Source organism: Melospiza melodia, chromosome 3 (genome assembly GCF_035770615.1).
Source record: "Melospiza melodia melodia isolate bMelMel2 chromosome 3, bMelMel2.pri, whole genome shotgun sequence".
NCBI classification, from domain to species: Eukaryota; Metazoa; Chordata; class Aves; order Passeriformes; family Passerellidae; genus Melospiza; species Melospiza melodia.
Window position 1 is genome coordinate 119,859,603 of NC_086196.1, and position 13,789 is coordinate 119,873,391.

Sequence of the window (13,789 nt, forward strand, 5' to 3'; positions counted from 1 at the left end):
TGGTAAACACTCTTTGGAAGCAAGTGAGGCCTGAGTCATCTTTTTAGTGGAAGCTATCATGATAATTCAGGGAGTATGATGAGAAATGAGACAGAGAATCTGTACTTTTCCTTGTGAGTTAGGAGTATATCTATTGTTTCTCAGCAGAACTCACATTTGAGGACATTTATTATCTTTTGGCTATAGCTAGACAATTGCATAGGCACAGGGACAAGGCAAATGTTTTTTTCTCTGTCTTTCAGGCCAAAGCAATAGTGGTAGTTTTTTGTTTACTCTAATTCCCTTTTTTTTTTTTTTTGTACTTTGAGCTTACACTGATGCATTATTTTCCATCACTACACTTTAGAGTTGCACACAAGCAAAAGTTGCACAAAATGCAGAAGCTAGCAACAGATTGTAGCCATTGTCTGTGAGTGCTGCCCTGCAGTGGGCAGCTGTTAATCTTCTGAGGAAGTTGCTCTTGACCTAAAAGCCTTGACCAGCTGTTTGGCTGGCACTCCTCAGAAGAATTGGTTTTTGACACACTGCCACGCCTGTGGTTGGTGAAGTTGCTTTAGCTGCCAGACAATTTATCCCTCAGTCCATTGACTGCAGAGGAAGCCTCAAAAATAGACTTAGCCCATGTACCTATTGGTTAAATAGGTAAAAGTAAATGTCAGGAATCTCATCTTCCATCTCTTAGTACTTGTCTTTGCTAAAGAAAGGAACAGGGAGTTTAGGACTCTCACTAATACTAGATTTGCATATATATATATATATATACACACATATATACTTGAAAGCATACTTGTTGATTTTTTGCCATGTGTAGACCTGATCTAAACTCTTTTGTTTCCCACCCTTTCAGCCTCTCCCTTTAAGCCACCTCGAAATCTGAGAACTTCAGATTCAACTATGTCAAGTTTCAGAGTAACCTGGGAGCCAGCCCCAGGGAGAGTGAAGGGGTACAAAGTAACTTTCCACCCCACTGAAGATGATGGGAGCCTTGGAGAATTAATAGTGGGGCCCTATGACAGCACAGTGGTATTGGAGGAGCTTAGGTATGAATACTCCCTCATATTGGGTTTTGCTTTGTTTTGTTCAGTTTCCTTTAAATAACTTTAGCCTAGGATTTTGTTTAATTGCGATCTGGTATTGAAATGTCTTGTAAAATCTGCTGTAAGTTAAGCAAGTAATTTTGTCAAATAGCTATGAAAATCCTGTTATGCCATCTCTGAAAGGTACTTGGCCGGTTTCTTTCCAAGATTATCCATTTACATCACTTGTGGTGTTCTCACAGGAACTGAAGGAGGCAAAGATATATAGGCTGGAGCTGTATTTCACATATGAGAAAGATAATGGAATAATGAAGGATAATTGAGATTTCTAAAGTTTACTTTCAAAAGTTTCTTTTCTCATGTTTCTCAAAAGATGCTTAGTTTAGCTCTTGATTCATTTTCTCAGAGGCTTAGATTTTTAAAACAGGCTTCCCACCAAGTCAAAATCTGTTAGGCAAGTATACTAAATATAATTAAAATGAGATCATTAAGTCAAAGAATCATACAGTCATAGAAGGATTTGGGTTGAAAGTAACCTTAGAGATCATCTAGTTCCAACCTCATTGCTGTGAGCACCTTCCAGTAGATCTGGTTGCCATCCAACCTGGCCTTCATGCCCTGGGATGGGACACGCACAACTTCTCTGGGCCACCTGTTCAAGTGTCACACCACCCTCACAGTAAAGCATCTTCCTAATATCTAATCTAAATCTAGTCTCAGTTTAAAGCCATTACTCTCTGTCTCTACATGCCCCTGTCAGAAGTGCCTCTCCAGCTTTCCTTAGGCTCCCTTTCGGTGCTGGAATCCTACCATAAGATCTCCCCAGACCCTTCTCTTGTCTATGCTGAACAACCCCAACTCTCAGCCTGTCTTCACAGGATAAGTACTCCATCCCTCTGATCATTTTTCAATCTTTTTCTGGACTCATTCAAGAGGTCCAAGCTCTTCTTATATTGGTGGCTCCAGAGCTGGACACTGTACTTCAGGGTTTTCACATGAGCCAAATAGAGGGTGAGAATCAACTCCGTTGACCTGCTGGTTGCTTCTTGGGATGCAGCCCAGGCATCACTCCCAGTCTCTTAATTTGCCCTTTGTGACCTTCCAGCAGTGTGGCTGGAGCACTTTTCAGTGAAAACTGAGGCAAAAATATAATTCAGCACATCAGCCTTCTCTATATCCCGGGTAACCAGGTCTCCTGTTTTCTTCTGGAGGAGGCCCATTTTCTCCCTGCTCTTCCTTTTATCTTCAATGTACCATAGAAACTTTTCTTGTTGCCCTTGGTGTCCCTGGCCTGATTTAATTCTATCAGGGCTTTAGCTTTCTTAACCTGATCTCTGGCTGCCTGGAAAATTTGTCTTCACAGAATTAAATAACTTGAATGAGGAAGGCTATAAATTTAAGTATAGAGTTCAAAATCAGCTTTTAAATTGTTGAAACATCAATGTCTTGTGGAAGTGCCAGTATTTGGGCTTCATGTTTTAGCACCTTCTTTTCCATTAGGTATTTTTTTTTTTGGTAAGAATTTAATAAGTGAATTGTTTAGCATTTTACTAGCCAAATGACTTTAGTTAAAGTACACCTCTTTGACTATTTCAGGGCAGGAACTACCTATAAGGTAAATGTTTTTGGGATGTTTGAAGGAGGAGAGAGCAACCCTCTGGTTGGACAAGAGATGACCACCCTTTCAGATACTACTACAGAGCCATTTTTATCTAGAGGTAAACATGACTGAATTGAAGAAAAGGCAGTCTTGTATTTTGGATTAAAAAAAAAAAAAAAGATAAGTTTACTACATTTCCTTTTTGTTTTTCTAATGCACATACTTGTTTACAGGATTCATTATATTCCCCTCCCTGATGACATAAACCCTGTTCTGAAATGACCACAAAGCATGACCCAGTTCACAGTTCTAGTCCTCTGCACCCTCCAGATGATCTTACAAAGATGATAATGCAGGCAACCTGTGTTTTGCTGATTATTCAAAGCCATCTGCATTGCATTTTCAAGCTGTCCACATCTGTGTTAGATCACATAAGGTCAAATTTTTGAACAGAGATCATGGCTCATCTACAGGGGTCTTCACAGGAGTAGAACAAGGAATTTTAAGCAGATTGTTGGCCCTTTTCTTGTCCTTATATGGTGACTTTTAAGACTAAGATGATATAATGAACAAACATCTGATAGTCCTAGTGTTAATGTATATTATTTAAGTTTATATTCAACATAGTCATTGTTTAGTCTTTTGGTTCTTTTTTCTATAATAGGAGGAGACTTTTTCAGAGAGGCAATTGCAGAGTGCTCACCAGTATCTCTGGGAGCTTCTCACTAGTAAACCTGTAGCTAAAAAACCTTTCTTTCAAAACTTCTTTGACTTTTATGATATTTACCTCCCTTTGGTGTGCTTAATAGGCCTCTGTTAATATTTGTGCTCACCATACTCTCAATTCTACCAGCTGAAGAAGGTTTCAGGGCTCAGTCCTTCATGGAAAGCATAAAAAATAGACAAGTATACATGAAAACGTAAAGCCTTTTCTCCTCTGCCATTTCAATGCTTGGATAAACATCAGAGAGAATTTGGTGAGGAGAAAGAACCTAACTGCAAAGCCCTTTCAGACTTAAATAAAGAAAAGGAGGTTTCTGACAGCTGACTATACTGTTTTTGCTTAGCTCACATTGGGCTGTGTAAAAAATACTCATCTTGTATATGACTTTATTGAAACATTTTTAGAAAATTCCTAAATAATTGTCCTACTCTGTCTAATAATAGAGGGTAAACTGAAAAAAACCCCTAAAACAGGCCAGGAGTGGCATTAGACTAAAGCTTTCATAAGGCTGGCAACAAAAAATTGCACAAAGAGTGGTTTGTTATTTTTCATTATAGTAGCTCTCATTTCTGTTTTCAGTGTTGTACTCTTTAAGCTAATTAGTTTTATTAATGCATGGATTTGAGAAATGGTTAATGTGAAAAATGAATTTATATCTTGGACAGCAAATGTAACAGTAAATTATATATTAATGGGGGGAAAATCACCCTAGATCTTGCACATTTACTAGAATTTTCCATGTGGGGGACTATAATATGTTGAAAGAAACATAAAAGTCAAAACAGATTAACTTTTTAATTGTACATAAAGTTAACTTTAACTTTCATATAAAAGTTATGCATGCAATTTTTTGAACTAACATGGTTTGACTTAAACCCTACTCCCAACTGATTTTATTGTCCTGACTAAAGACTAGATCTATATTTTCTGTGCAGAAGAGGATCATGCTTTTAACCCCCAGGTACATGGAATAGTTATATTCATGAGTCTACAGTGTTGGATCAATTCTGTGGAACATATATGAAATCACAATATCTTTCAACTGTGATGAGTGTGGATGATTTTTCTCAATGGGATTTCTTCCATATAAAGACCAGAAGCTCTGATGGCAGGAAGCAAAATTGCAGCTGGTAACAGAATCTACAGGAAAAAAGAGAGAAGGGATTTTGCCTCTTTTTTTTTTTTTTTTTTGCAAATGGCTGTGGATAAAATTATTGTGTCTCTTCCTGTTTTGTATAAATATTTTGTGATTTTTCTTGTGATGAAAACAATATGATGCATATTTTATTTTGTAATTTGTAAACTGAAGATATCTGAAATAACTTCCTACCTTTAAAGATTATTGCAGCTTTATATGAATGTTTGTTCTTGTTCCCTCTGTATCTCTTGACCTGTGTTTATGTTTGTGTGTCTTCTCTGGAGTGTGCTCTTTCTTTTCTGTACATGCAAACTTCTATACGACACGTATTATTATGTCTTTTTCCCCTGAAAATTGAGGAATGCTATTTATGTGAAAGTGATTGTAATACATACCGTTAATCCCACTATTACATGGTTGAAAATTAATCAGTAATTTAGCTATATGTGACAGACTAAGATAACATAAAATTGTATAATCTAATAGTGCTAACTGCCATATCAGTGGTTCATTTAGTAGTCTTGTACAAAACTTCTGAAATCAAGTCATCAGCCATATTTAAGGGCCAAAACAGACAATGACATGACAATAGAAAACACTGGCCTTGACATTTGCAAAGGCTTATTTTTAAAAGGAAACATACATGAAGGAATTTAGACAGCTTTTGCCATGGAACCACTGACTAGTGTGAATAATGCTCTCAAATAGGTCATACTTGACGGAGTGCCAGTGAATAAAACTAGAGCTATTTTGGAAGCTAAGTCATGACATATGTCATCTAAAAGGATGGGGAAAGAAAGCCATCATGCTAAGGCTATATTTTTCTGGTTGACATGGCAGGTTTAGAATGTAGAACCAGAGCAGAAGCTGATATTGTGCTGCTGGTGGATGGCTCATGGAGTATCGGGAGGCCAAATTTTAAAACCATCAGGAACTTCATTGCCCGTATTGTTGAAGTTTTTGATATTGGTCCTGACAAAGTGCAGATTGGTAAGTTCTCATATGTTGGAGGGAAAATGGAGCATAACTGCTACAGAGAGACATAATGACTGAGTAAATGGTGGCTTTTTTCCCAGGTCTTGCACAGTATAGTGGTGATCCCAGGACAGAATGGAATCTCAATGCTTACCGAACCAAACAGTCTTTGTTAGAGGCTGTAGCCAACTTACCATATAAAGGAGGCAATACTCTAACAGGTATGTTACAGTGCCAGGATTTTACTTTAGCTCCAATGAAAATTATTCTAGTAGCTGACCCTGATTTTGTTCCGTGAACTCAAATGTGTTTTTGATGAAAAGGACTTAACAGTTCAGCTCAGTATGGTTGGAAAAGAAGAGGTACAGCATAGGCTTATAAACTCAGGGGAAATGTGTTAGAAGAGGTTTTGGGTGATGAAGAGCTTGTGTTGCTGTGGAGCCTATGAAAAGAAGAAAGGTCAGTTCCATTTCAGGTTTGGGATGAAGACAACCAGGAACCAGAAAGAGGGGTAGTGGAAGTCAGGAGGGTGATCAACACCAGGTAAGAGAGCACCTGAATAGTATCAGTTGCTCAGATCTAGATGATGGGCCGCAATTAGATTCAAAATGCTTCTATAAGGAAATAAAGAGTGGAACTATGTTGTCAGAATGAAGTCACTAGGATGCACTAATTTCTTTTACTATGACTATTATATGCAAACAGTTTACAGTGATGGGTACTTTCTTTGTGTCATGCTAGGAATGGCCTTGGATTTCATCCTAAAAAACAACTTCAAGCCAGTTGCTGGCTTAAGGCCCAGAGCTCGCAAAATTGGTGTTCTCATCACTGATGGCAAATCACAAGATGATGTAGTTGCCCCTTCAAGAAAACTCAGAGATGAGGGAGTGGAACTGTATGCAATTGGTAAGTACTCCATGAAGGCAAGGCCTGCAGCAACCCCCCATGCTCATCTGCTAAACCCACAGAGAAGTGGCCACATACATGAGTACATGAAAGGTTATTTGAAGAATGTGTTTAGGGACTTAATTGCATGTTATTGTGCTTCCTGGCCATAATTTCTAACAGGTTTTGCTTTCTTCTTCTCTTGTAAGGTATTAAAAATGCAGATGAAAATGAATTGAAGCAAATTGCAACAGATCCAGATGACATCCATGCCTACAATGTTGCAGACTTCTCCTTCCTGGCTACCATTGTTGATAATGTAACCACGAATCTGTGTAACAGTGTGAAAGGTCCAGGTACATCACATTTTCAGTCTATTTCATTCTTTATCCATTTATGTGCTTGCACTGCTAGTTCCTTTTTACTAGTTATTGGGAACACTGTGCTAGCCGTGGGCTGTTTTTTCAGCTGCTGGTGTGCGGAAGTTGTGCAGACCACCTGGACTACCCTGCAGGGCTCCTTCCTTTCCTTCCAACAGTGACTGAGTTGTAACTAACACAGCATGACATTGCTGGATGTGCCTTCTTTTTCTCCCCAGAATCATGAAGTATCTTAGTGTGTCAGCTTTTTATTCATTGTGGCATGTTTTTTGATGATACTCATTCAATAAGGAAAATTTTAGCAGCCCTGCTCTTTTCAAGTATTAGTGTCTGACAGCCCAAAACCAAAGCTGAGCATGAAAAAACATGTATGTTATCTGATGGTTCTTTAGTGAAACACTGGTGTTTAAGTGGTAAACAGGAATTACAGGGAACTTGTTTAATCTTGAGTGGGTTAATATGAGCTATCTCTTCATGCAGTTGTTTTAAGAATTCCTGAGGAAAAATAAATATAAGCAAGTACGCAAAGTGGTTTTTTCCCTTTCTGACAAGATAAATGAATATCTTTTTAATTTGCTTCCCTCTTGCAGGTGATTTGCCACCTCCTTCAAATTTAGTTATTTCAGAAGTGACACCTCGTTCTTTCAGACTGAGATGGAGCCCACCTCCTGAGAGTGTTGATAGATACAGAGTTGAATATTATCCTACCTCTGGAGGTAGCCCTAAACAGGTTAGTATTGTATGTTCATCTTTTACAATGTCCAGTATAACCTTGGACTTCCACATCATGGTAATATCATTCTGAATTTGTGCTGAGTAGGGTGCAAAAGCAACTTAAAAATGCTCCTAAGGTCAAGAATATCATGCCTTGGTAAATGTTACGCAAAATTACAAAAAAATGGAGCATATATATTATCGTGATTGTTTTAATGTCAAGAATCCAGTCATAAAATATATTTCTTATAAAGAGTTGTCTTCTATTTCTAGTCACTCCTTTATTTTCATATTCCATTGTCATATATTAGTTCAAATATGTCTGCACCAGAAATTTTCTGACCATACTCGTGGGTAGGCCCCCTGTCCTTTTAATGCATCTCCTTCTTTGTAGAGAACAAGACAGTGAGGGGCACAGGTTGTAAGAAGTGTAAGAAGTGCTCAGATTAACACTATATGACTCCAAACTGTTTACTGCACAGGATGAAACTTATCTTGTGGTTACTGCTTCTCTACACACAAAGCCAGTGGTTGGCAACTCTTGGTCCTGGGAAATCTGAAATGATCATTACTGTCTTTGACCAAACAGAATAGTATCTAGGAATATGAAGTGTTTAGAAGAATGTAGTTAGGTGCCTCTGTGTACCTAGCTCTGAATGTCCCATCTCTGATTGTGGCTTTAAATCTTATATATGGCTCATGGAGAGTTCAAGATTTGACCTTTGATTAAAGTTTGAGCTGTTGTTCCAGGGCAAACTGACTTTACAATTTGACTTCTGTCAGGTATTTCTGTTCTACAAGGTGTTTCCAAGTGCCACCACAAGTGCCTTGTGCTGTAACCATCTAGATTATCCTAGATTATCCCAGATTTTGAATTTTTTCCCAAACTGGCCCCTTTTTCCTGGTCCTCTCTTTATGTTCTTTAGTGATGTAGAAGTGTAAACCATGTGTGAAATCAGAATGCACTCTAAGTGGTGCTAAGCTGATCCAATGCAATTTGAATCAAGTGTCTGTCTGAGATTCCCTACAGCTTGCTTTGCAAAAATGATGCTATATTGTCAGACAAAATGTATACAAAATTAGGACCAGACTTATCTCCTTGTCATTGATTCCTGCAGTTTCACAAGGAATTATTGCTTTTCTTAGAGATAAAATTACAAAAATATTTTTCTTACAGTGATTAACATTGCTTCTCTTACAGTTTTATGTAAGTAGGATGGAAAGAACAACAGTTCTGAAAGATCTGCAACCTGAAACAGAATATGTGGTTAACGTGTTTTCTGTGGTAGAAGACGAAAGCAGTGAACCTCTGATCGGCAGGGAAACAACTTGTAAGTTAGAAATGGGTCTTGAAAAACATGTTAACAACCAGTTTGGCACCTGGGGAGCTGTCCAGTAGAACTTTCAGCACTACGGATTTTCTTCTTAGCAGAAGTAAAATATTTAATTCTAATTACCAAACTGTATTGTGTTACTCTGGTTGTCCAGACCTTGTTGTCTCGAAGACTTCAGCAAAGTGAAGCTACAATGTGGTAGAAAATATTAGTCCCAGCTTCTTTCTAGGCTCATAAAGCATGGCTGTACAAAACTAGAACCACAGACATGAATTACAAGACCGAGTTTATGAATTCCTGAAATCTGATAAAAAACAAATTGTTTATGCTACATAATTAATTCCTGCTACTGCCAGACAGAATTACTGCTAATTAACAAAAGCTAATTCAACACAATTATGCCACTTCTATGAGTTATAACTCAGCTATGTTTCTCCTATGAGCTGTCTACATGGATTTCAGGTACATTTATGCTGTACGCACCATAGAATGACTCTTCTGCCTCTTTAATAATATTGAATGTCTGCTGTTCATTTCACTTCTTAATTTTGTATTAGGCTTGTCAAAAAAATCCTTAAAATGTATATAATTTTTATGAAGTCTGGTTTCATGGAAACTTTTCATTTATTTAGTAATTTGAGAAATATAGAAAACAAAAAGAGAGGACAAAAATCCTCTTTATACAGATCCCAAGCCAGTAATGTTGTTTCATATTAGAATTTTCAGTGTTAAATGTTGAATAAAAGGAGTTAATGTGCTTCTTACAAGATTAAAATGTTCCAGTGCTGACTTGTAAGAGTTTTAGCTGTGTAAGTAAAAAATCTGTGGCCACATTCAAAACAGTATTACCATTACCTCATTCTTAAACTAAGGATTTAAATACCTCCGTTTGCTGATCGCCTCTCTACTACCCATAACATGCCCTAATAGCCATGTGCAATATTCTCAGTGGTATGAATTGTGATATAAAATATTAAGAAGCTGAATGAAATAAACTAATATGTATTTTTTATTTGACAGTGCCAATCTCTTCAGTTAGAAACTTGAATGTTTATGACATTGGATCAACTTACATGCGAGTGAGATGGGAACCTCTCAATGGGGCTACTGGCTATTTGTTAACATATGAACCTGTGAATGCTACAGTCCCAGCCACAGAGAAAGAGGTAAGAGAATTTGTCTTTGCTACCTGTTCTCTACCAAAAATAAATTAAGAAAAAATGTTATAGTATCATAATGGTCAAAAGACTGGCATGTACATCTTGAAGTGCAGTGAACTTACTGGGATATTATATACAATGACATCAGTCAGGAAACTGTAAGTATACTGTGAATCTCACAAACAAAATTCCCTTGAAGTTAAATCATTGTTTGCTCTTCTGCCGTTGCTTTCTTCAGTTTTTAAACATGGTGTGTTATTTTTCATGCGCAGATGCGTGTGGGACCGTCAGTGAACGAGGTGCAGCTGGTAGATCTCATCCCCAACACCGAGTACACTTTAACAGCTTACGTATTGTTTGGTGATATGCAGAGTGACCCACTCACCACACAGGAAGTGACATGTATGGACATCCTTATTTTTGTTTTGTTATTGCTTCAGCAACACCTAATTTTAATTTCATGCAACAGTTTTAATATAATCTGTTTAATTTAGAAGATCATGTTAACCATGTTTTATGTATTTTCTAACACTTGCATATTTCCTGAAGGCCTCAAAGGCAATTTCATTGAGAAGGGTCCAGCTACTAAAAGGGGAACAATACAATTTTTAACTTGAATAATGAAGGAAACCTTGAGATCACAGTGTTTTTAAAAGGTTTCAATTTTGCTTGTATTAATTTAGAAACCTTGTTCCCGAATTCAGACATCCTCTTAAGCACAGAGAATACTAAAGAAGCATGCTACATCAAGAAAAAAATAGATCTAAAAATGGTTTCCTTCTTTGTACATTTCCTTAAACATTTCCTGTAGACAAAGGCATGCTTCTGGTCTAGATGCATGCAGCATGGCTACTTTTATGTTCTCAAAAATTTTAAACCATTGACTGTAGATGAAAATTGGCTATTGTCACAAAATGTTATGGTCTTAATCCCTGATACCTCTGGAAGTATTGCACTCATAAGTTACAAAGGTGAAACTACCATAGTTTATAGCTATTTTGCTCATTGCTGGGAAAATTAGCTTTTGAACTCTCTTATCTAGTGCCCAGGACAATCAACTTGTCAGAAAGTGGTTGCTTCCATTCACTGAAAAGACTTTAACTGAAAGACATAAAGAGAATTCACTTCCATCTAAGAGAGATCTGTACCTCTGCTATGAATAGCATTCACTGACTATTGCCATTTTTTTAACAGTACCTTTGCCTGGACCCAGAGGTTTAAAAATTCAGGATGTTACTCACAGCACCATGAATGTCGTTTGGGATCCTGCCCCAGGAAAAGTTCGAAAATACATCCTAAGATATAAAATAGCTGATGATGCTGATGTAAAGGAGGTAAATGTTTTAAAGAACTAGGAAAGATTTATTTTGAGAAGCTAGATTACTAAAATAACAGTAAAAGTAGTATTATAACTCACCAGTGAGAGTAAAGTACATCAGTTCATAGTGATTGCAGTCAAGAAAGTGTATGGATTTCTTCGAAACTGAATGAGCACAAGATAGATTTCTTGGGTACTCCCTTCTTCCTCCTCCTCTTCCTCCAGGGAGGAAAAAATCCTTAAACTGACTGGAGAATTTTCATGTTTTGGTAAAGAGCCATTTCTATGCTCTCCTTAAATGTCATACTACCAAGGTCTAAGAATAGCTTACAATTAAGAGGACCAGGATAGTGGAATAAAAGTATGTTAGCCTCTTTGCCTGACAGAACATGAGTGAGCATTGTTAGAGATGTCTTCTAGTTATGTACAAGTTTACCTTAATTGTGCTGCTAGGCATAAACCAGCTCTTGGAGAATTAAATTCATTTTTTAAAGGAACCAGAATTTTCCAAAGGTTCAGTCTGCATCCTTGTTTCCAGAGGAATAAAGCAGTGAATGATCCACAAGGACTATGTGTATCTGATATAATATGTTTTGCAAAGGAATTTGTAGAGAACTCTCAATGTTTAAGTGTAAATTTAAGGGCAAATGGTAAAATGTAGTGCAGAATACTTTGTTTTTCAGTGCAGGAATTTCTGCCATTAGAGCAAATGCAGAGTAAGAAATAGAGCAATTTACAATCCTTTAAGTCACTGTTTTTATTCTTAGGTGGAACTTGACAGACTCAAAACGAGCATTACTCTCTCTGACCTTTCCTCCCAATCACTGTACAATGTAAAAGTTGTTGCTGTATATGATGAAGGGGAATCCATACCAACAACTGCAGAAGCTGTCACTCGTAAGTTTTCCTAATAATCATTCTTGTGGTTGTTTTTGTCTTATGTTTGATTTAAGTGGTGTGTGTGGTAATATGTTATTGGGTTTAGGTGAAGCTCTAATTTAATCGGAGAAATACTTTATTTGCACTTGTAGCATTATTTGCAATATCATAAACCACAGAAATCTTAGATGACTTGTGTCTTACTGCAGTGAACACTGGCATTGCAGTCTGCAGAGAGGTGAAGAGCCACTGAAGCAAAACTATTTCTATTTAAAGACTGAAGGAGAAGTGTAGTTGTAGAATCCATAAGAAAATATGAGAACAGAGGAAAAGCTTAGCAGGTCTTTGCAGAAATCTAGGCAAGTGAGTAAGAAGCTGGGCCATATACTGGAAGATTAGAGAGACATGATCCTGCCTCTGATCCAAGAGAGTTTTTGCATCATGGGATGCCAAAGCAGCCTTTACTTTTAGAGAATCATAAAGGTGGGATTTGAATAACCTCAGCAAATAAAGGCAAGGAAATGGGGCTGCACAAGCTGTAAGAGCGGATCTCTGTACAAGAGATGTGCCAGACTGAAAGGAGAAAGCAGCTATCAAGGAAGTTCTCATCCTGATCAAAGCTTAGGATTTAAGAATTTAGTTAACCATAAAAACCTACAATAGAAAAGAGTAATTTTACCTTTTCACTGCCCCTCCATCTGGTATGAAAAAGAAGAAAAAACCCATTAATATTCTCATTTTTTCTTCTGAATTTTTTTTTTGGTAGTTTGATGCATATAAAAGTGCTTGTGAGATTTCCTACTTGCTGTTGTGCTAGTCTTTGCTCTGTACCTGTGGTTTTGTGTGAATGTGTTTGTAAGGAAAGAAGAGGAAAGGTCTGCCAAAGAAATTATTTCAGGTTTAATTCTCTGGTTCTACCTATTTACATATTTCTTCCCAGTGGCTATAATATTTTCCCTCCTTAACCTTCAGTTAACCTCTGTGAATTCTTTCTAAATAAGAGGCGACTTATTTGGCTTATATAAAGAATTTTAAGATTGGTGAGAAACTCCTGCAGGGAACTTGACCTGTCTCTATGGGAGCTCACATTCACTCCATATAACTCCAAAATGTAACAGCCAGGGCTTCAGTTGTTTTGAGTAGGCATGTGAGTTGTGGCCTCTGCTGAGGTCTGTTTGATCAGACAATGGCCTAATGATGTGACCTTATGAGGGATAATTTGCTTAGTGTAAATGGACCGGGTAATACTACAGTGTTTGACTGTTGTCATTAGAAGCATCGCAGCTGAGAGATGAATCTTCTACTTAATCTTCTAAATTATTTGTCTGAGTAATTATTTTGTTTAACTGTATTTATTTTGTAGTTACATTTTGTGGAACATTTTTCCTTTTCTCATAATAGAGCCTGTGCCAGCACCAGTCAATCTCAGAATCACAGATATAACCACAAATAGTTTCAGAGGTACTTGGGATCATGGAGCTCCAGATGTCTCTCTATATAGAATAACATGGGGGCCCTATGGAAGAGGAGAAAAACAGGAGGTAAGAATAGACAGCCACTTTATGTATTTGTGGGCAGTTTCTCAGAGGGTGTATTTTTAAACTCAGAAATGCAATTGATAAATGGTCTATAACTTGGAAATTCA

General features: G+C 37.3%; 1 protein-coding gene across 6 annotated transcripts in view; it reads left to right on the forward strand.

Annotated features, from left to right (window-relative positions):
• The window catches only part of COL12A1 (collagen type XII alpha 1 chain), a 99,730-nt gene that overhangs the window by 36,964 nt on the left and 48,977 nt on the right, over positions 1 to 13,789 (forward strand). For 5 of the 6 annotated variants that reach the window (XM_063152910.1, XM_063152907.1, XM_063152909.1 and 2 more), the window contains exons 16-28: positions 848 to 1,040; positions 2,634 to 2,755; positions 5,340 to 5,489; positions 5,576 to 5,695; positions 6,216 to 6,380; positions 6,569 to 6,715; positions 7,330 to 7,469; positions 8,655 to 8,784; positions 9,808 to 9,953; positions 10,220 to 10,349; positions 11,142 to 11,281; positions 12,033 to 12,162; positions 13,546 to 13,685. In XM_063152910.1, the coding sequence (XP_063008980.1) occupies positions 848 to 1,040; positions 2,634 to 2,755; positions 5,340 to 5,489; positions 5,576 to 5,695; positions 6,216 to 6,380; positions 6,569 to 6,715; positions 7,330 to 7,469; positions 8,655 to 8,784; positions 9,808 to 9,953; positions 10,220 to 10,349; positions 11,142 to 11,281; positions 12,033 to 12,162; positions 13,546 to 13,685 (1,853 nt within the window). The remainder of the gene's footprint in view (positions 1 to 847; positions 1,041 to 2,633; positions 2,756 to 5,339; positions 5,490 to 5,575; positions 5,696 to 6,215; positions 6,381 to 6,568; positions 6,716 to 7,329; positions 7,470 to 8,654; positions 8,785 to 9,807; positions 9,954 to 10,219; positions 10,350 to 11,141; positions 11,282 to 12,032; positions 12,163 to 13,545; positions 13,686 to 13,789) is intronic. The other variant, XM_063152912.1, reaches the window with a different exon arrangement.